The 21,836-nt window shown below is 36.2% G+C and overlaps 1 protein-coding gene across 1 annotated transcript in view; it reads right to left on the reverse strand.

Annotated features, from left to right (window-relative positions):
* Positions 1–21,836, reverse strand: part of LOC122814364 (zinc finger protein 208-like) — a 441,663-nt gene that overhangs the window by 207,540 nt on the left and 212,287 nt on the right. Inside the window, exon 10 of the mRNA XM_044086948.1 lies at positions 11,031–11,153. Within this exon, the coding sequence (XP_043942883.1) occupies positions 11,031–11,153 (123 nt within the window). The remainder of the gene's footprint in view (positions 1–11,030; positions 11,154–21,836) is intronic.

Genomic DNA, 21,836 nt, shown 5'->3' on the forward strand with positions numbered 1-21,836 from the left:
TAGCAACTGGAAATGAAAAAACTGTCCAATAAGACAGTAGTTAGAGTCAGCATTTTGACGTTAAAAACATTTTTTTTTCATTTAAAATGTTTCTTGAGAGTCCACTACATAGTTATTGTCTCTTGCAAGGTTTTAACCCAGATGTTTATATTGTTCTCCACTGTTACATTTAAATACAATATAGTCTCTTCTTTGAGAAACATAACTTTTGTTTTAGATGGATTGACAGAATACCCAGTAATCTGATAAATGTGTTCCGAAATATTAAAAAAAGGATAACTATATCTTCACATATGTTAACATTGTCTGCATAATCAAGAAAACTAAAACTGGAATTTCAAACTGTAAACTGTTACTGACTTAATATTTCTAATTAATTCTATTAATCTTGCAATGGGGTGATTACTATCCAAAGTACTGATAGGGATAATAGACAGCCTTGATAAATGCCCCTTAACTATTCAAAGACTGTTGACCCCTTATTACTGACTATAATTTATAATATGTTGCATCAAACAGACCGTGTGTTATACTTAAAAGCTTTAGGGGTATTTTCCGAAATAATAACTGAAATAAATAAGCTTTCTTTACAGTATCAAATACCAAAAATCTATATTTGAATGTTAAACATGTTTCTGGTCATTACTAGTAAATAAATGAATAGCTTTGCAAGATTTGGTTAGCCAAAGTCATAGATTTTCCTGGCCAAAAAATGTATTGGGTGAACTAGTTATGGCAAGGTTTGCATTGTAAAGAAATTAATAGTCTTACTGGGTTTTGTATGGTAAGAATTAATAAGAGCCCTTGGCCTACAGTTTTTAGGAAAACTGATGTTTCCCTCCTAAGTTTTAGTTTTAATAATAACATTCTAGCCAATGAATAAACTGGTTCCTTTAGTAAGCTGTTTCACAATGAATAACTGAATTGCTGATATAGATAAGGAATTAATAAATCCTGGAATTCTTTACAAAACTCAAGGAGTCTATCAGGTCAATTTTTGAAGCATTATTGATTACTATTTTGTTAAACTAAGGGTAAAAATATAGTACTATGTAGGTTAACTTTAGATAAAAATTTAGCTATAGCCATTTTGGAATTTGAACCTACTTTCTCATATAATTTCAAAAAATAAGACTAAAATACACCTAATATAGCACTGGTATCAGAAGGAATTCCCAAGGGAGTTTTAACAGTATTAACATATAAGGATTGTCACTCTGGATTAAATAAATTATGGAAAAAAATCCACATTTTACACTTTCTAAAAACATACAACTGCGGTGGTGGTGCTACGGTAGAGTTGTCGCCTCATAGCAAAACGTTGTCCCGTTCGATTCTCAGCTAGAGCGTCTTCTGTGTGGAGGCATACGTGAATGGGGTGTGCCTTCATTGAAGGTTGTGCATCAGGGCTGGTAACACGGTACGTAAAAATCCACTACCAATCATTAGCGGACCGGAGTTCCACTGTAGCGACCCCTAACCGGGAAAAGCCAAAAGACACAAATAAAACACTTTCTAAACATATGGTTTGCCTAAAATAGTATACAGTACATTTGAAATTTTCTACAAAAGGGGTTTGAATTTTGTACACAGTAATTTATGTCCAATATATTTCTAAGATTATCTGTAAAAGTTAACAATCTGTAGTTGCTCATCCCACTTTTTCCCCATAAACTTCAATCTTATAAGAAGTTGCAACAAAATCCAAAAAATAAATAAAGGCTTTACAGGATAACTACAAAACAGGAAAAGAAACCAAGGGGAATTCATTACTGATCCAAACCTCTTTTATATCCTGCTAATTAATCCATGAAAAATTGTTAGCACCTTATGATTAAATGCCAGGAATTCTGTAAAATATAAAAAAATTGAGTAATATTCATCAAATCAAATAACACAATACCTTAATGATCCTTCCCAATTCCATCATGGATTTTGAAAGAAACAAATAATCTAATCTAGCCAATTCCTTATTTTTATGTTCAGATGCACATATACTGGTTGTGAAAAAATTGCTGAATGACTAGAAGTCGTTCAGGTGAAGAACTGGAAGAAAATCTTAATGACAACTTCCCTTCCAACTTGTTCTTCCTCAAGATGTTTTATTCTACAGGAGTTATACAGTTAGAACCTCACAGAAAACTATTAATCTAAAGCTTCTGATCAGTCAGTTTCAAATGTATAACTCACACCCCTTTATATCACAGCATTACACAATATTACTACTCAGTCATGTCTCCCAGTTCTCCAGCCATAATATCTGTCTTGTAGTTATGTACCCCAGATACGTGAAGATTATCTAATCTCTTACTGATAATGTTTACTGGGAAGAGTACACTGATCTTTCCTACTTTGCCCACAATCTATACCATACATATTCTTTTTATTTCAGTGCCTGCACTAACTATATCATGTATGGCCAATAATACATATCACACTTCACTCTTTATTAAATTCCAGATATTTATGCAAGTTATAATTTAACTTTGCAGCATATCAACAGTCTGATGTAAACATATAGAGCACATAACAGTACTTACAAAAGTATGGAGAGGTACCAATTTGAAATGTCAGGACCTGCTTCAGCAAGTCTCAAAATACAGCGACTAAATGGCCAAAAAACACACTTGCATTTATCAAATTGAATATGGCCATTTCATCCATTTCCACACACCCTCCAAAACATTACTCTGTGTGTATTGTTTCCACAATTTCCATTTTTCTATTCTATTTATATTTTTCTAAGGATCCCACTTTCAGTTCTTTTATGTCTGTTATAATATTCAGCACTTTCAAATACTGCTGGTTTAAGACTTTGATTTCCATTTTCTATTAATTGCTTTTCTGGCAGCCACCAGAATTTAACTTGGCAAAGCCTTACTATATCTAGGCACTTCAGATCCTGTATTCCAGCTAAACAAATAATTTCCTTAGGTACATCCATCTGATCACCCACTATTTCTGACAGTAATCTATAGAGAATTTTTGAAATATGCTAACTCATCACACATGTGAATGATCTGCCAACTCATTACATATCCCAAAATAAACATTTTAAAAAGCCGTCATATATAATAGGTGGGAATAATAACTTCTTATCATTGCAACACTTTCCATATTATTTTGGAATGTGAATGGTCTCACAGGTATAGACAAAAAAAAGAAAGAATATTGAATTATATTAAGAAATGGACAGTGCATATAGCAGTGCTACAGGGCACATATTTGGAAAGAAATGTTTTAGAATGGATACTCAGCAGAGTAATGGGGACAATGGAAAAGGGTAGTACTTGTACTAACTGCATGAGGAGCTCTAATAGTAACATAAGAGGAAAAACAATAATAATGGTAGATGTGTGGTACTAAGATGCTACTGGCAAGGGAGGAGGCTTACCCTGGCATGTATTTACATTCCACCTAAAACTGCTATTATGGAGCTTAAAAAAAATTGGTAGAAATAATCAGCTTTCAGCAGGAAATATTACTTACAGATGGGACTGGAATTTGATTTGCAGCAGTGAGGATGTATCTGGGCCCTGGGGGCCTACAAGGGAAAATCTAACAAAAGACTTTTTAAGAAATTTATGAAAATATTTGGTACTGAAGATATAAATTCAGTAGTAGGAGCTTAGAGAGAATTTATATATTATTCCCCATGGTAGAATAACTGGGCTAGACTAGACAGAGATTATATTTCACAGAAATGTGCATTTAATTGAAAACTTCAACATCCACCAAATAATTATTTCAAATCAAGCACCAGTGACAACTAAGAGAAAAATGCAGAGTAATGAATAAAAATGAGACACTGGCATGTCCTCACCTACCTGTTAAAAAGAGAGGAATTTATGGAATGGGTAGTGGAAATTATTTGGAACTTATTAGGGAATAGAGAAATTACTTCAGAAGTTATAACTAGCGAGTTGGATAAAATGAAAGTGAAGTTTAAAAATACGGTGGAAATAAAAAAGAAATATGGTTAAGAAGTAACAGGAATTATTTAGAGGGGGTGACAAAGGTTAAAGTATTGCAGAATAAGGGGAATCTCACAGAACAAGAAGAGGTACAACCGCAGAGTGCTAAAGAGAAAATAAGGGAGTATCTAGATAACATGCATGAGTTTAGAAAGATTGCTGTTAAGCAACTGTTTTTGACAACTCCAGAGCACAAACATTTTTAGCACAATGAATTAGGCAACAGAAACTAGAATGGGTTGTTGCTAAACCTAAGGAGCCTATAACAAGAAAAATAACCAGAGATCCTGTACAGGTATTAGAGGTACTTTACAAGTTTTATGAAAATGTGTATAAAGCCAGAGAAATGTGGAAATCAAGGAACACAAATGGAAGCATTAATTGAAGACTTATGTATGCCAAAGTCAGAGGTAGATAAGGCTCAACAATTAATAGTTACAGCAGGAGGAGATGAGATAAAAATGGTGACCTACAATCAATCTGCAGGAAAGTCTCCAGGAATAGATGGTATTGCTGTGGAAGTTTGGAAGCTAGGAGAGAAGAAAATGAAAAAGATCCGGAAGGTTTTGTTTAACAGTATTTTAAAAGGAGGGGGGCACCAACATCCTTGAGAAAAGCTGTGATGGCTGTAATACCTAAAGACAGTAAAGATCCTTCAGATCTAGCTTCAGTTTTGAAGTGTTTATGTCTATAATAGCTAAACGAATGGTAAAGGTGCTGCCAAAAATCGATAGATATGAATCAGTGTAGATTTGTGAAGGTGAGCCAAAACTTTACAACATTAATAGAACAGTGATGATCCCGAGAGAAGCACAGTGTAAGAAAATACTGCTGTTGTTGATGGAGCTTGCTGCAGAGAAAGCTTTCACAGAGTAAGCTAGGATCTTATGAGTAGGGCAATGGAAGCATTTGCATTCCCTGATACATTAACAAGGTTAATTAGCATGATATACATGAGAGAATGGAAATAAAAAATAAAATGAGAGGGTTCCTCTCTGACAAGTTGTGTCTGAACAGAGGAACCAGGCAGGGGTGTTCTTTTTACCCTTTATTTGCTTTCTTTTTAGATTCATTTAAAGAAAATAAGGGACTCATAATTTAGGGGTATAACTGGTATGGTAATCAAGAAAAGCTGACTTTATTCACTGCCAATATTAGTTTGTACCTGATAAAACTAATAAAGGACACCTCACTGTGGTGGAACACCTTGAAACCATTTCAAGTCTTTCCAGAATATATAATTAATGAAGATAAAACAAAGGCTATAGACTGTGTACCCATAGCCGGTTTTAGGCACCAGCGAACCCTGCGGTCGCTGGGGGCCCCCAACCACAGCAAGTTATCTTATCTTGATATTTTGTAACATGCCTGTCAAACCAACAAAAGCTAGTACAGCAATCTTGTATACTTAATAAAGCATGTAAGTAATAATAACTCATATTTATCTCCTTCAAAATTCAAACATCTTTAGTTATAGTATTTTGTCAAGTAACAAGCTTTACAATTTCATTAAATATTTTACCAATGACATAATGCCCCGGCCTAGGTTAAGCCCTGATGGTGGAAATCCTCTTCACTAAAATTAACAACATAGCCAGTTTTAGGTACCTTCAATAACTGTGGCTGGAGGGGGCCCCTTAATCATCAATGACTGTGTGGGGGCCCTACAAAAACAGCTGTTGGATGGGGAAAAATGAGGAGAAAAAATGTATTAAGTTTCAATTATACTCTTTAACCTGAACAGGACTGTGATGTGACCCTGTTAGGACAAAGCTGTAATGAACATAAGCAAAGTAAGCACTAGGGAGATCAGCAGGCCAGGGTGACTGGTCTCAGTGCAAACTGTGGAGTTTAAGAGCTGATGCTTCTAATCTTCAGCAATGGTTTCTCTTTCAAGGTTTTTATACATACTGGCAGAACAACTGATACTGTAACTCTCAACATCTTTGCTGAAGAATTCTGTTCAGTGATAAAAATAATAGCATAATAAAGTCTCAAAATGAGGAACACATTTTATATATTACTCTAATTCATTTAAAAAGTTACTATAATAACACATTTTGCATCAACATGCATTTTTAGACAATAAGTATAAAACTCTGATGACTGGATTTATTGTGACAGAGCAAAATTATGAGACAAAATCAGGAATATCTGTGAAATCAGGGATAGTGATAGGTATTAATTTACTCCTCACTGAGGTAAATAAAAGTGACTTATCCCTGTTGCTTTTGATGACTGCTAAACACAGTCACTGATATTGTGTAGTAGTACTAGTGTTGTACAATGTACTTGCTGAAATAAGTACAAATTTAGCATTGCTGTGGTATGTGTGTGTGTGTGTGTGTGTGTGTGTGTGTGTGTGTGTGTGTGTGTGTGTGTGTGTAAAAAATATCACAGATTTTTATCAATGCACACATCCAATAATGCCGGAACACACACATTATTCTTCAGGGTATCAATAAAAATGTAGCTAACAAGTGATTATATTTCAAAAGTAAGGCATAAAATATATCACAGAGCATTCAGACACTTAGATCTTCTAGGAATCTGATGGCCCCCACTCCCTAAACTGTATAAATGGATACAGGAGGCTCCCTTAATCATCCTTGACTGTGGGGACCCCAAAAAAGCTGTTTTTGGTTGAGGAAAAATGACGAGAAAAAAATGCTTTCATTTTCGGATTGCACTCTTTAGCCTGGATGGAGTTATGATATAAAACATCCCTGCTCAGATGTTTGTGTACAGAAATTTACCGTAGGTTATGAGGGTGCTGGGGATTGTGTAGTCATCATTTCCTTTACTTTTCTAAAAGACCTCAGAGGTATACAAAGAAAGTTACTTTAGCTCCTGTTGGGGCAGTGTACTGCCTGTTAGCAGCAAAGTAGAATACATTACTGCAGTCATTATTTATTTTCACTTTCCTTACAATCAAACATCAGGCACATATACAGTTGGTTGCCTTTGGGGTTAGGATCGAAGAGTAAGTAGGCATGCTATGTATATGTATTTCAGAAGTCACTTGAAATATATGACTGTGGCCATTTGAATCTCTGCTTTCATCCCAGTCTAACACTAGAGGTTTGCATAGGCAGTGACTGTCTTTTTGGGAGGATTAGGGAGGCAGGCAGTATTCCCATACATGATCTGTGTATCCTCACAACAATTGACTTGTTAATTTATTTTGAGCTACTATTTTTGTCATCTTTGAATTTTAAGCCTTGGATACAACTTGTCTTCATTGAAAGAAAATAATAACACTGAAATAATTTTTTCTTACTCACGATTTTTGTTTAGGCCACTTTTGGATTAAAAGGTTGGGAAATGCTCTAGCTTCTGGGGGCATCGGCTTAATTGAGTTATTTCCTAAATGGTTATTACTGTGCTGTCTTGGTCAAGAAAGTAGATTGAAAAGACGGAAGGAAAACTAAAGCTGAACAGCAATATTGAATTTCTTTCCATAATCATCATTTCTGTTCAAGCCATCATTGGGTAAAAAAAATAATAAACTTAAAAAGCACTTTAGAGCATATAGAAAGTTATGGCTTCTTGAAAAAGCTGAAGAAAAAAGGTAAAATGTGAGAAATGGAAGAAAAAAAAGTATTGTGCATAAGTGGGAAGCCCAACATGGGGGAAACTCTGGAGGGTGTGTTTTTTTTTTTTTTTTGGCGGGGGCTGAAACAGTAAGCAGTGCCTAGGGCTCCATTGCACATTAGTTCTCCCCTGTACATAGAGTTGCTGTAATGTATCCTTGTTACACATATATATTTTTTTGCCAGTAACTGTAAAATGTCCCTTTGTGAGATGAGCCAACACAATGTGATATGTATGCCTGTTGTAATAAGATCATTGTAGCTACAGGTCAGTCTGTGTGTACTACTCCTAAAAGCCTGCAGCATGAACTAAAAAGATGGATAGAAGTGGTGGCAGTGACAGGGTGATACTTAGACTGAAAGTGCCCAGGTGGCCCCCAACTTGACATTTGCTGGGGGCCCCCAAAATGCTTACACCGGCCTTGTTTGTACCCACATGAATTGGTCTAGCAATACCCATATTTATGGGGGATACAATATAATGAAGTATTTAGTTTGTGGATTAAAAAGGATTCTGTTATGGCAGCTAAGGATATGCGGGAAGAGACTAAACAAAAGATAATCTAAAAACCGAGAAACTGGAAGCTCTTGCCTATAGATATGGATAGCAAAATACAAGCAGCGAAAATTATTACAGTCTCTTTAGTTTTATATACCGGTCAGAATATTTGATCAACCAGAGGAGAAGTTGTAAACAATAACTGATTTATTTATTTATTAATTACATTTGTTAACCGGGAAGTGTTCGACTGGGCTGGGAGCCCATTTTCAGCAGAGACCTGGGGAGAAAAGCTCCAGACATACTGTACGGTATATAACATGTGCAAATTAATACAGACAGTAAATTCAACTACAGAGTTTATCCAAAGTTTAAAATAAATAGATAAAATTGTTTAAAAAAAAACATAGTTTCACAACATAATTAGGCATGTAGCATACATAGGGAAATAGCTAGTTTGCCATGGTTAGGAGATTACAGTAGTGGGACTGATAAGACGTACATTGCGTGAAAATAAGAGAGAGGAATAGAAAGGACAGTAAGAGAGAAGCAGCAGCAGCAAGAGAAACCCCCTTTAAGGTAGAAGGAGGGTGGAAATATGTGAATCGTGGAATTAGCCAGGAGTATGGCAGGAGCAGAGCCAGTCGTTTGTTAGATATTTAAGTAGTTGTTGTTTAAACTCAAGATAGTCAGGACAGTTAGTAATGGGGTGGGGTAGAGTGTTCCAGAGTTTGGAAATCTTATGGGAATAACGGGTTGAAGGAGTTTATTTGGACAGGGAAGAGGGCAAGGGTCAATTGGTATAAGCTGATCCTTGCAGCAGAAGGACTTTGTTTCTGAAGAAGTTCCTGTTTGAAATAAATGGAATCCAAGAGACATCTGGTACAGCATTCTTTTTTTTATTTTTTAGCTTTATTATCAGAACAATTTGAGTTAGTTGAGGAGCACAATTAACTACAGAGGGTATTTTCCCTGATAAAAAATTAGGTTTCAACTTTTCAAGGAAAGTAGTCTTGCTTTAACAGCAAGGCTTTTTTCAATTATGCTCATCACTCTCATTTTGAGCATATGAAGGCTGGGCCTTCTAACGTTACATTTATAATGTCATTTTCCTTGTTATATGTAACTCAGATCCTGTAACAGTCCACTAAACACACTTTGTTGTAAAGGAGATGAACCTGCAGTTAAAAAAATATATATGTTCTCTGTCTAGACCACTACTGTCAACAGCCAACCTGTGAGCACAATTAAATCAAACTTTAACATTTGGCAATATTATCTTTACTGAAAAGGTAACATGCTAAGACACCACATCTCAACTTACCAGCTAAAACATCAGGAATCTGTACATTATACAGACAGTCTGAAATTTACTAGAAATTAGTGTTTTTGCAGGTGGGCAAGTAACTTACACCCCTCCACCTCACAGATCATGTCCCCCACCCCATTGCTACTTATAACTTCAACACTGCACTATGAGAGAGAAAATGGAATAGTCTAATCTCTCTAGATATAACACTCATCCCCTTAACCTGCAATAGTGACTAATAAAATCCAACCCAATTAATATGAACATAAGATCGGAAGAATAAAATTAAAGAAATGTGTCTATGTTCCTCTTAATGACCTGTGTCCCAAAAGTCTATACCATATTTTTTGTAGGGGGTAAACCCTAAGCACCCAAGTAGGCATATCCCCTCCTGAAAGCCCAGTCTTCATATATTGTAATCTGAGATTACTACAACTTGGAGAAAGGTCAAATCCTGACCTAAGCTCTCTCTTTCGATGAATGTGGTGTTATTCAAAACATTTGGTAATCAGAATCCTGAACTAAGACATTCACCCTCTCCAAGGATTAAATCCATTATAAAAACTACTGACTGATGCCATGAAAGTGTCTCTTCTTTAGCTACAATTCTTAGGAGTTATAGTTCTCATTTTACAGTGTAATTTCTAGTGATTGCGGTGGTAATATTTTGTTGTTTACTTTTTCTGAAACAATGACAACAAAATAAGATTACTAAATCATAACAGTGAATACAGAAAAACAAAAAATTGGATGCACATGAGCTGTACAATGATAAGCAATAATCAGATTGAGTGACACACCTGTGTTTCGCAGTCTAATGGAAACGTATAAATGAAATTTTGAAGAGTTAGTGACCTTATATAATAATGCAAATTCCATGAACCTTCTTGTTTTAAAACCATGCACAAATCCAGATTTTAGTTTTTACCACATTTTACTCAGAACATACAACACATGGTCTTGCCTCTAATATCCCTGTCCTTGTTCAATGTGATAAATCCTGTTATGTTAAAATGACCAGAAAACTGGCCTGGCTCCATACTGTAAAACGATGGAGCCCTTATTATGACCCAGGTGACTGGGTTTTAATTAGTGGTCCTGACACTGGAGGAGTCAGGCAGGATGGGAAAGGAGTGAAGGGGGGGGTGGTCTGGGTTACACACACATGGGGACACATGGAGTCATTGCATTTTCTCTGGTGGAGACTGGGAAAACCACTACTTGTGCTTCTTGGAGAGGGGATACATAGAGGAAACCCCTTGCAGAACTGAGAGTCTGATCTCCATGGTCAACCCATTGTATGACCACCCTCAATGCTTTGCTGAGTAAATGCAGAGGCTTAGGGCCAAAAGCAAGAAAAGCTGACCACCCCTGATGGCTGCCTAAATAATGCCCTCTGTGCCGATTGTTACCCTGGCGATGGAGAATGAAGGGGCCCATTGGTTGGGAGGGGGCTGATGATCACCAGGCAGTGGGACAACAAAAATAGCCTACAAAATTTTACATACTTACATTTACATAAATCATCATCACTTCTTTTCCATATCACAGCACTCAGTCCAGAAGCTGTGTACATTTCTCCAATTTTCTTAAAAATGATTAACATCAGAATGGACAAATATTCAAAAGGCATAATTAACAAACTATTTACTTACTGTGGTGGTTATTCTTAATAACAGCCTTCTGTTTTGTGGAATTTTCTCTTTTCACGTCTGTCTTTGGCAGTTTGTCATTTGCTTTAAACAGCAACAATAATTTCTTTTTAGGTATTTTGTATCCTAAATATAAAAGTAAAGATATAACATATTATTATGACTTATTAACTAGGATGACCAAAGGGCCATGGTTCATATTCTCCAGATGCCCAAAGGCACCCACAAGCTGGAAAAATAGGACAAAATACACATATTTAACAGTACAAATTCTAAACCTTACTAGAGTTACAGTACAACAAACAGAGAGACTGCACAGTAAGCAAACAAGAGAAATATGACAAGTATTATCAATATTCCTGGATTAGTGATAGACACTGCAGGAATTAGACCTAGCAAACAATGCTAAAGGAGGTGAAGGGAATGTAGAGTAGACAAGAAACACGTAAGGAGAATATGAAGTTGTATTACGCAATTATCAGGAAGGAGGCAAAACTGGCAGACAGAAGGACCCTTTGAAAAGAACACATTAAAACAGAAGTTAATGAAAACAAGGACAGAGCAGACAAAACCTACAAGCGGTTGGTTAGTGTATGGCTGCATAGGAGGTGGAGTTTAAAGTGAAAAAAGGAAGTAGATAAGATGATCACATGGTGAACAAAAAGAAAAGGGATAGAACAAACAATGTATGGATTTAGTCAGTCATTAACACAAAAAAATTACATGGGAGGAACACTTAGCAATACAAGATATAGCTACACTCGAGTAAGAAATATGAAGAGAGGTGTGAAATTAAAATGTGAATTTAAAGGCTAAGACAAATTTGTTACTGGAGTACACAAAATGTTTCAGAATATGTGAAACTAGATGACATCACACAGACAAAACTTATGGAGATAAAGTGGTCTAGATGAATTTCTCAAAATGCGTCAATGCTCGGCAAATGCATGCAATGGTGATAGCAATTTTTGAAGTTTTGAGCCATAAAAAAGACTAACTTGTTATCACAGAAGCATTTCAATTTTGAAACCGATAAAATCAATAACAATGTAATCCCTATGGAATATTTTTAAACATCCAAAATTTGTCTGGGTAAACTAATCAACATCAAATAAGAGTGCCCAAATATTAATTGTCTATGTTAATCAAAGCAATGTGGAAAGCTGTAAAAATCCAGCTAAGGATGACATTATCTTAAATATGCTAACAGAACTTGGATGTTATTACTCTCTATCTATGGTTATATGTTTTATAACCATCACAAATCAAGATATCACAATCTTTACTCAAGAGTAAAAATCAAAACTCATTCATAAAATATAAACATCCTTCCTAGGCATTGCCAATGTAAACCACAAGGCAATACATTATATACTTATGAAAACAGTTTGTAATACTAACATCAATGACCCTAACAAGTCTGTACACACACACACATATATATATATATATATATATATATATATATATATATATATATATATATGTCAATTTGTTCTATTATTTTATTAACTTCTGCCTTCATGAACATATTCCAGTATGGCAGAAATATACAAGTAAACTCAACAACCCTTCCCCGTTTTGGTGGAATCAAAATTAGTAAGAGATAAAACAGAAAAAAGAGGGGTGACAAATGCCAGTCCAACTTCTAAGTTCTAGCTCTAAAATTATTTAAAAAGGTAGTGCACACTCAATTGATGAATAACCTCACTTTAAAAGGACAAGATCACAAACTCAGTATAACATTCATAGCACCTAGACAACATTAATTGGAAGAGTAAACTATATTGCAACAGAATGAAATAAAGGTAATCTCACAGCTGCTCTCTTTATAGAGTTCTCTATATCAGTACAGGTCATAAATCGTAGGGGTCTCTTACACAGGCTACATAACGTAGTTACAGCCCAATTATAACAGTGTTTTTTTCAACCTACCTACAGAACTCAAACAGTAACATAAAATAATAACACATCTTAAAAACTCACATTAAACATAGGTTTGCTACAAGGCACAATTAGTGGTCCTCTATGTTGTGTCTTTCGGCTTTTCCCGGTTAGGGGTCGCCACAGCGGAATTCCGGTCTGCTAATGATTGACAGTAGATTTTTACGTGTCGAGTTGCTGGCCCTGACGCACAACCTTCAACGAAGGTATGCCCATTCACGCATGTCTCCACACAGAAGACGCTCTAGCTGAGAATCGAACAGGACAGCGTCTTACTGTGAGGCGACAACACTACCGCAGCACCACCACCACAGTAATTAGCGGTCCTCTATACTTTACAATATTCACAAACGGTATGTATCTTCATACAAATGGCCTTAAATTACTGCAACACTGATAAACAATACCTCTGACTTAAGTACACTCATATCCCACACGAAAAACTCAATAAATGTACAAGTACTTTGACAGCTGGAATCAAACATTACTTTAAACAAAAAGAAAACAAAAAAAAAATCATGTTTTTTGGATTCAGATATAGCAACATCTTCCAAACTGACTATAATAAACAATGTCATCACAGAGGCAGTCGATCAGTAAAAATACTTGTGTGTATAAATGCATGACCATCAATAATAAACATACATTTTACAGGACATGAAAAAAAAATCTAGATGCTCTGTACTATATGTAGGCACCTATCCATGTCTATGCACCTGCCTGTTTCCACTATCCAAAACTCACCTTAACTAGCTTAACGCTTATACTCAAATTCCTCTATGGATATAGTGCTACTGGTAAGCTCAATGAAACCATATTCCTCAAACTAAAATAATTTTACTACATCATAGCCAAATTTCTGCACAATCAATACAAAGCACTCTCATCTGCAAAATTCCAAATAAACTGGATACTACTCAAAACAGAATCAAATTCATCCCACATTTACTCAAAAATATCAACTGCAACATTAATTGCCTCAATTATTACAGTGGTATACAGCCTATGGAAAAGTCACATCCTGAAACAAGTTTCTTGTAAATGAACCAAGCTTCCACTAAAACAGGAGACAGAGACCCTAATATTTTCCCAGACCAACTCTTGGAATTCAATAGAACCAGAATCGAGGAAAGTCCAACAGCTCAGCAACTTTTAATAATTTGAGTATAATATCTCTTCAAAGGATGTGGCGTTGCCTAGCTAATCATTAACTATCAAGCCAGTCTTTTTTCACCATTTAATATTACCTATAACATCTGTTAGAACTCTCTTTTACTGCATTACCCCTACTTACATACCCCATATACCCTTCTCTTTCTTATATAGGTCCCCCTACTTACATACCCCATACACCTTTCTCTTTCTTATATAGGGCCCCTCCTCCAACAGTTTTCCTTTACTTCTAGTCACATCTTACCTTCCTTTCACTCAATTTTTTTGCACTTTAAACCTCATCTATCATATCTTACTTTTGAATAAACATGTCTGTCCTTAGCTTAAGAATGTCGAACTTTGCTGACTATATCATGGAAGTCCATTACTGTTATTTGAACTAAATGTTTAATATTATTGTTATTACTGGCAGTACTACATTATTTGTTCTAAACAGTTTAGTTTTACCAATATGCCATTTCCACTAAACTGTTATGAAACTGATTGTTTTACACTTCTGTTTACAATTTTTTCCAGGTCCCTTCTAAAAACACTCACAAATACGAAGGCACCCTGGACACCAAGAATATTGCACACTTCTTTATTCACAATTCATGATCCACAGGTTAAGCGCTTTCCTCCAATTCTGTTGGACTTCTTCAGAATAATGGACATTACAAACTCAACCTTTTTATATCCCTCCTCTTGAACTAATTAAACAATTAAAAGTAATTGGCAGGTTAAAATTCCATTAAACATTAGTTCAAATTGCATAATATAACAACAACCCCACCTATTTGTTAAAACACATGAAATGCCTGTTTAAAATACAAAACACAACCTCATTCTGAAAATGAAATAAATTAAAATAAAATACTTGACAATATCCAAAAACTTTATACTGCCTAATTGTCCAAGTTAAATACATGAATACTACACGCACTAGTATTATATATACTAACCTAAATGTGTTTAATTTTTAATATGGCTGCAATGCTGACACTGTCATTAATGCCAGGAAAAATGGTGGCATCCAATCTCAACTGCCACCTTAATTCACATACATCTAAATCCAAGTCAATCACCCTGCCTTGCCTATCCTTTACCAGCTGTTGTAATACCACAAATTTGAACTTGTGGCATGAATTTTGCATTATATGTCTGGCTAGGGCATTCGTTGACTTAATATTTCTTATGTCAGCATTGTGCTCTCTAATTCTACTCTTAAATTGCCTGCTGGTCTTGCAAACATAAAGGGCAAGACAATGCTGACACTTAGCCATATAAATTAAATTTCTGCTATTACAATTGAAATTACCATGTAAGATATATATATATATATATATATATATATATATATATATATATATATATATATGAATATATATAACATATATATATATATATATATATATATATTATATATATATATATATATATATATATATATATATATATATATATATGAGGGTGGCCTAATGGTTAAGGTGTTTGCCTTACAACCACAAGGTACAAGGTTTGAGTCTCACAAGGGATAATTGGCTAGGCTTAAAATGGCTCGCAAGAGCAATTAGTCTAGTACTAATCTATGAATCTATAAATACAATTCTGGGGGATCCCCTTACCTTGTCTACTAAGGAACCATCAGCCACCAACATCCTCCAATTTTTCTGGATGATGCGAACCACCCACTCAGAATCTTGATTAAAGGTGGTGATGAACAACAACTTGTTCCCTATTTTTCCTTCTTGTCTCTGTCTGGTTGTTCCGTAACATACTACAACCATCGTCATTGTCATGGACCACATTCCCACTCAAAATGGCCCTATACACACCCTCATTTCTTTTATGTCTAACCTCCTCTGCCAGAATTTTTGCAGAGAGCCTCGGGATAACCCCTTTTGGTAAATAACATTGTCATATACTCAAGTTCCAATAAGAAATTTTGGTTAACCGATATCATTCTGGCAGCCCTTACATATTGTCCTTTGACAGTAGATTTTTCTGTGAACTGCGATGGTGGTGCTGCGGTAGCGTCGTCGCCTCACAGTTAGACGTTGTCCTGTTCGATTCTCAACTAGAGCATCTTCTGTGTGGAGACATGCATGAATGGGCGTACCTTTGTTGAAGGTTGTGTGTCAGGGCTGGCAACTCGGCACGTAAAAATCTACTGCCAATCATTAGCGGACCGGAGTTCCACTGTGGCGACCCCTAACCGGGAAAAGCCAAAAGACACAACAACACAACAACAATAGATTTTCTAATGATAGGGGTGCCGACTACCTAATTCTAAGTAAGAATTGGAAAATGTGGGCTTCCTGAAGATGTTAGATTTCAAGATGTTACTCCTACTGTCAATGGTTAAGCTAAAATCCAGGTACGAGATGTTGACCCTACTATATCCATGGGTGAATTTAAAGAAATCAGCTATGTGGCTCATATACTGCAAAAAGTGATTTAATACCTCTTCACTTCCTTCCCACACAATAAAGTATGTTGACCCTACTATATCCATGGGTGAATTTAAAGAAATCAACTATGTGGCTAATATACTGCAAAAACTGATATAATACCTCTTCACTTCCTTCCCACACAATAAAAGTATCATCCAAGAATCTGGTGTAGTGTCTGATGTAAACCCAAAATTCACTGGGGAAAATATGTTCTTGCTCCCAGTGGGACATAATTAAATTTGCATACATGGGGGTGCAAGCCGCCCCCATAGCCATACCAGTCACTTGTTTAAAGTATTGTCCTTCAAAATGTAGAAAATAATTGTTTAACACCACCTCCATTAGTGTAGTAAGGACATTAACCATCCTGATCAAAAAGGTTGGTCCTCCCCAATTGCGTCCCCAGCCATTCTATCCCAATGTCATGGGGTATTACTGAAAATAAGTTGCATATGTCTATAGTAACTGCAAATGTGTATTCTCAGTAACAGTAATTCCTTTCAAATGTTCTAAGAATTGCCAAGAATCCTTTGTTATGTAAGGGAAGGCCCCCAACCCATTTTGCAAGTGGTGGTCCAGATATTTGCTAATGAAACAAGTCATGGCTCTTTTTGCGTCCACAGTGAGCCTGAATTGCAAAAATTCAAGGCACTTGTGGATTTTTGGGATACCAAAAATATATGGCATAACTGGGTGGTCATTTTTAAGACAATGATAATCCTTCTCATTTATTTTCCCCTGATATAACATGTCTTCTATCAGAAAATCTAATTTTCTATAGGCTATATGTATCTCATTCAGGTTGCTTTCACAATGTGTGTCTTCAGATAGCAATATGTTCATCTTATCAGAATAATCATTACTATCAAGAATCACAACCCCACTACCCTTGTCTTGTTTCATTATCCAGTTGAAGGTGTACCTGGCCAATCCCGACAATAATTCCCTTTCCTCATGTGACAGATTGCTGTGTAGCTTATGTGGCCTCTCTCTGTAAATGTCCCTTATATCTGTTTCACAGACCTTTTCAAATGTCCCTATAGTTCCATTCAAAGGGGGATTAAAAATGCTCGGTTTCTTCAACACCTCACCTGGCTCTTCGTATCTTACCCCATTAAACCATGCCTTTAGGTTAATCTTTCATGTGAATAACTTCAAAATCTATTAGGGTATTCGCCAAATCCCCCCTCCTGCTTGGTACAAAGGTGAATCCCTTTGCTAATAAATCTGTGTGTGCTGTATTAATAGAATTCTTGAAATAATTGTATACTTTATAGTCACCCGCCGACCTGACTATAATATTTGGACCGTTGTTGTCACTTACACTGTGTACTTCAGCTATAACATTAACCAACACACTAGTATCTACCTGTCCACTGTCACTAAATGAATCCATGGTCATTTTGTAAGCAAAATCATTCAAACCATCAGACCCAATATCAGTAGTGGTATCAACAATGTCTTCAGTAATATTTAAATCTTGAACCGTATGTAGACTCAAATTACTGTCAAAAATAACATCATCACCATCCAAAACACTTTCAACATTAAAAACATTGGAAATAAATTCGGCCTGCTCATTGCTGCCCCAGATTCCCCAACACTTTCAACATTAAAAACATTGGAAATAAATTCGGCCTGCTCATTGCTGCCCCAGATTCCCCTATTGTTATTTAACATTTTGCCATCATGAGCACTACATTTTCTAAAAGTATAAGCATTTTGATCATACATATCATCAGTTTGTCCAACATTAATTTGACTGCAAACATGTGGTTCAGTAACATTATGTATATCAAAAACATAACCAGAACGATTCAAGTGAGAAAGTCAGTTGTCGATTTTGGACTCCGTAATTTCATGCCTATAAACAATATCCCCAGACAGAAAAAGATTCACTTGACTCTCTAAGAGTGCATCAACATGGTTAAAGTCACTTTTACAGTTATTAACAGTATACTGATTGAGGATATTCGGCTCATTGCTATCACAAACTTGCCCAACATTATTTCCCACCTCATACTGCACATATTTGAACCGCTGTTGTAGTCTGTTGCATTACCTGCAAAATCAGCACCACTTTCAAAACTAACAAATTCAGTTCGACCCACAGACCGCATCGCATTAACATTAAATCCATCAGGGGTCGCAAATGAAACATGAGCTTGAAAAACAACTTAAGTCAGCTCCTACATTGCTTAATTCCTGCATTTGTTCACCTGTTTCAGCTGCTGTTTCAATTAACTCATTTCCCTCGTTGTTAATGTTACTGCTACAGTCCTTTGCAACTCCGGATGCATCAGAGCCTGTTGTATTGTTTGTGGGAAACAGTTATAAATGAGCCCATTCTCCATTAATTAGTTCAACACTTTCTTCGCAACCATTAAGGCTACTCTGATTAATTCCATATAAAGGGGCAGCATTTCACTCGACGTTCGCATTTAGAGCGATATTTTCACTTACTTGGTTTTGCACCCCTGCAATGGAACTTCCTGATACTAGTGCTGGTAGTAGCTCTGGTTTCTCTGATTTTTCGGCTTGGCTCCTTGTTCGTTGTACCTCTGCTCCATGCTGCCACTGTTCATATCCTTTACCTCCCTGTTCTTCAGCTGCTCTGACCGCCTCAGGCCCTCCTCTAAAGGGAACGCTGATTGATTCCCCTGATAAGCTCTCCGTTGGTATGTCACTTCCTGGTTGTTACTGGCCTACTGATTGGTAGAGGGTTCCTGGTTGCTACGGTTACCAACCGATAGTGGGTATACCTTGTGTTTGGTGTACTCAGTGGAGTCCCTCCTCAATTTGTTGATTTTTCTTTGAAATATATTGTTGCAACTAGTCTCTATGCTGGTTAATATGTTGTGAAAATTTGTTTGGTAATGATCAAACAACAAGTCTTTTGTAATAATATCATTTTCCTTTTCTGTTTCATCCAAAAGCTGGTTAATTATTTGATCATAATTTTGATCAAATCTATACCAGTTCTGTTGAACAGTCGCTGGATTTCATCCAGCGTCTCCTCATTGCTCTCTGAGCCATTAGGATACTTCCAAACAAGCAGGCCCCTTGGCACTTGCCCCAACTCAATGTTTCTTTCCAAATACCCTTTCTCAATCTGCAGTTTCTTCAAACTGAAAAGCCTTTTTTCAAATGACTTTATCCTGTCCATTAGGCACTGCTGTCCACCGGCCTGCTGGATAGCCCATTTCCAGCACTCATACGAAAGTCAAATTTGTTACTTCTCCAGTCTCCTGCTGTGTTTGTTGCTACAGTCCCCAACCACTTTGTGGGACCCATTTCCTATGTGGATTTGTTGAAGCATTTAAAGTACCAATGGCCTGTACTTGAGAACATTAGTTAGAACTACTTGGGGACTGTTGAGTAGATTCTAAAAGCCCTTCTAAAACCACACTGCCTAGTAGTTACCCAAGTGAACAAAATGCAAATAACTACAAAATATCTTTCAAAGCTTTCCTAGCCATAAGAAATTAGTCTAAATTAAGCAAAGTAAAGAAATTACTTACTTTTCCTATCATATTTCCAGATTTTACTAGTAGTAAGGTTTGCTAACAGAAGTTGAAATCAGTAACTTTTTTTCCTTCTTAAAATAGCTTCTTTAACTTATCAATCTCCATAAAAATCTTCATGTTTCTTAATATACCCAAAGAGTAGATCCTTATCCGAGGGTGCATTTGGGAGCTGTACCTTCACACCCTCAAACATGAACTGGGTCATTAGACAAAAATATCTCCTAATTACCAACTCCATAACAGCAGCCCTAGATGTGCACCTACAGTTTCATATCCACATTTCAAAGTATTCTTCACAGCTGTAATGAAAATTGTAGCTTGTTTAATGTGAAGCTTTTGGGGTCTCATCCTGCACCTCCTCAAAAGTATTGACAAACTGTTGAGGACATGCTTCTGGCATTTTAAAATATAGGTCTGCCAATTCAAAGCCCTAAAGGCTATGTTTGCTAAAACACGCATTTTCTTTCCAAACCTATCTAGTTAATTGCTCTCCTTGCCATTTTGGGAGGGTATTATGCTCAGGAGCTGGTCTAGATCCCCTGGCAGATTCCCATAAAAACTGAGAGTCTTGTACCTTATAAAATGGTCAGGAATTCGAAAGATGGGGCTTGGAAGCCTGGATCCCAGAAGACTGCATCAAAAGCATCGAAAACATCCAGGAGAATGGATAAACAGCTATTGTTTAGCGTTGCCTAAGTGCTACAACATCCACAGCTCTCTCTCTGATAAGGTAAGACTTCATAAGATTGCCACTGGAAATATTCCCTCATGGGAGAGGGTACTTCCAAAATACAGGTCCTTCTGAGGATGAATTAGACATTAGTGTGTCCTCACTGTCTGTATCACTAGATACAGTGATAAATATTTGAGATTTGTGTTCTTGATCCTTCTACAAGTCAGATGAGTCCACACATAATGTCAACCTTTTCCTCTTGGATGCCTGGACTTGTGGGTACAGATAACCATATCAATTCAAGTTGCAGGCTGTGATGGAACTGAAGAAAATGCTTTTAAGCTAGATCAAGGTTATCAAAAACAATTGCAAAGTGCTAAGCAGACTAGCAAAAACTACAAAGTAGTAGAGGATAATCCCATGTTTGTCCACAAGAAACAAAGAACTCTGAGGTTTTTGTTAGAGAAAAACAAGGACATTGTTTGACAAGTAAACAAGAAAGTGAACACGTGCAAGTGGTATGTGTAATAAACTCCAATTTATAAACATAAGGCCACATATTTTATTCAGACTTTTAAATGTCACATGTGGCTCACAAACCAGTATGATTTTAACTCTCAGAGTGGTTTACATAGCTACTTGTGACTGCTGTGAGATGTTTTACATTGATTAAACATCTCACAAGCTGTCTTAGTGAATCTAGGAAGACGACAACACTATCAAGTAAAACGACTTGGCAAGCACTCTGTATATACACAGCTTATATAAACACTCTTTAGAATGTAGTAACTACAGGAAGTTCAAATTTTTCGCAGTAGCTAACATGCAGATAAATACAGAGGGTGGAGATAAGGACACCCATCAAGACATCAAGGAGATGCAGTTGCAACTATATCTCCAAGCCACTGTACCTCCAAGTCTAAAAGCTTCTCTTAACATTAAAACTATGCCACTGTTAAGTTTACTGAGAATGTTCTTTTTATTGTGCAAAATCAAGCTTTTGTTAGTGGATGATGTCATATGGAGCACAGTCAAAAGCATATTTAAAATGGTATTTTTT

The sequence above is a fragment of the Protopterus annectens genome, chromosome 10.part0 (assembly GCF_019279795.1).
Source record: "Protopterus annectens isolate FY-2018-M chromosome 10.part0, PAN1.0, whole genome shotgun sequence".
Taxonomy (NCBI): Eukaryota; Metazoa; Chordata; order Ceratodontiformes; family Protopteridae; genus Protopterus; species Protopterus annectens.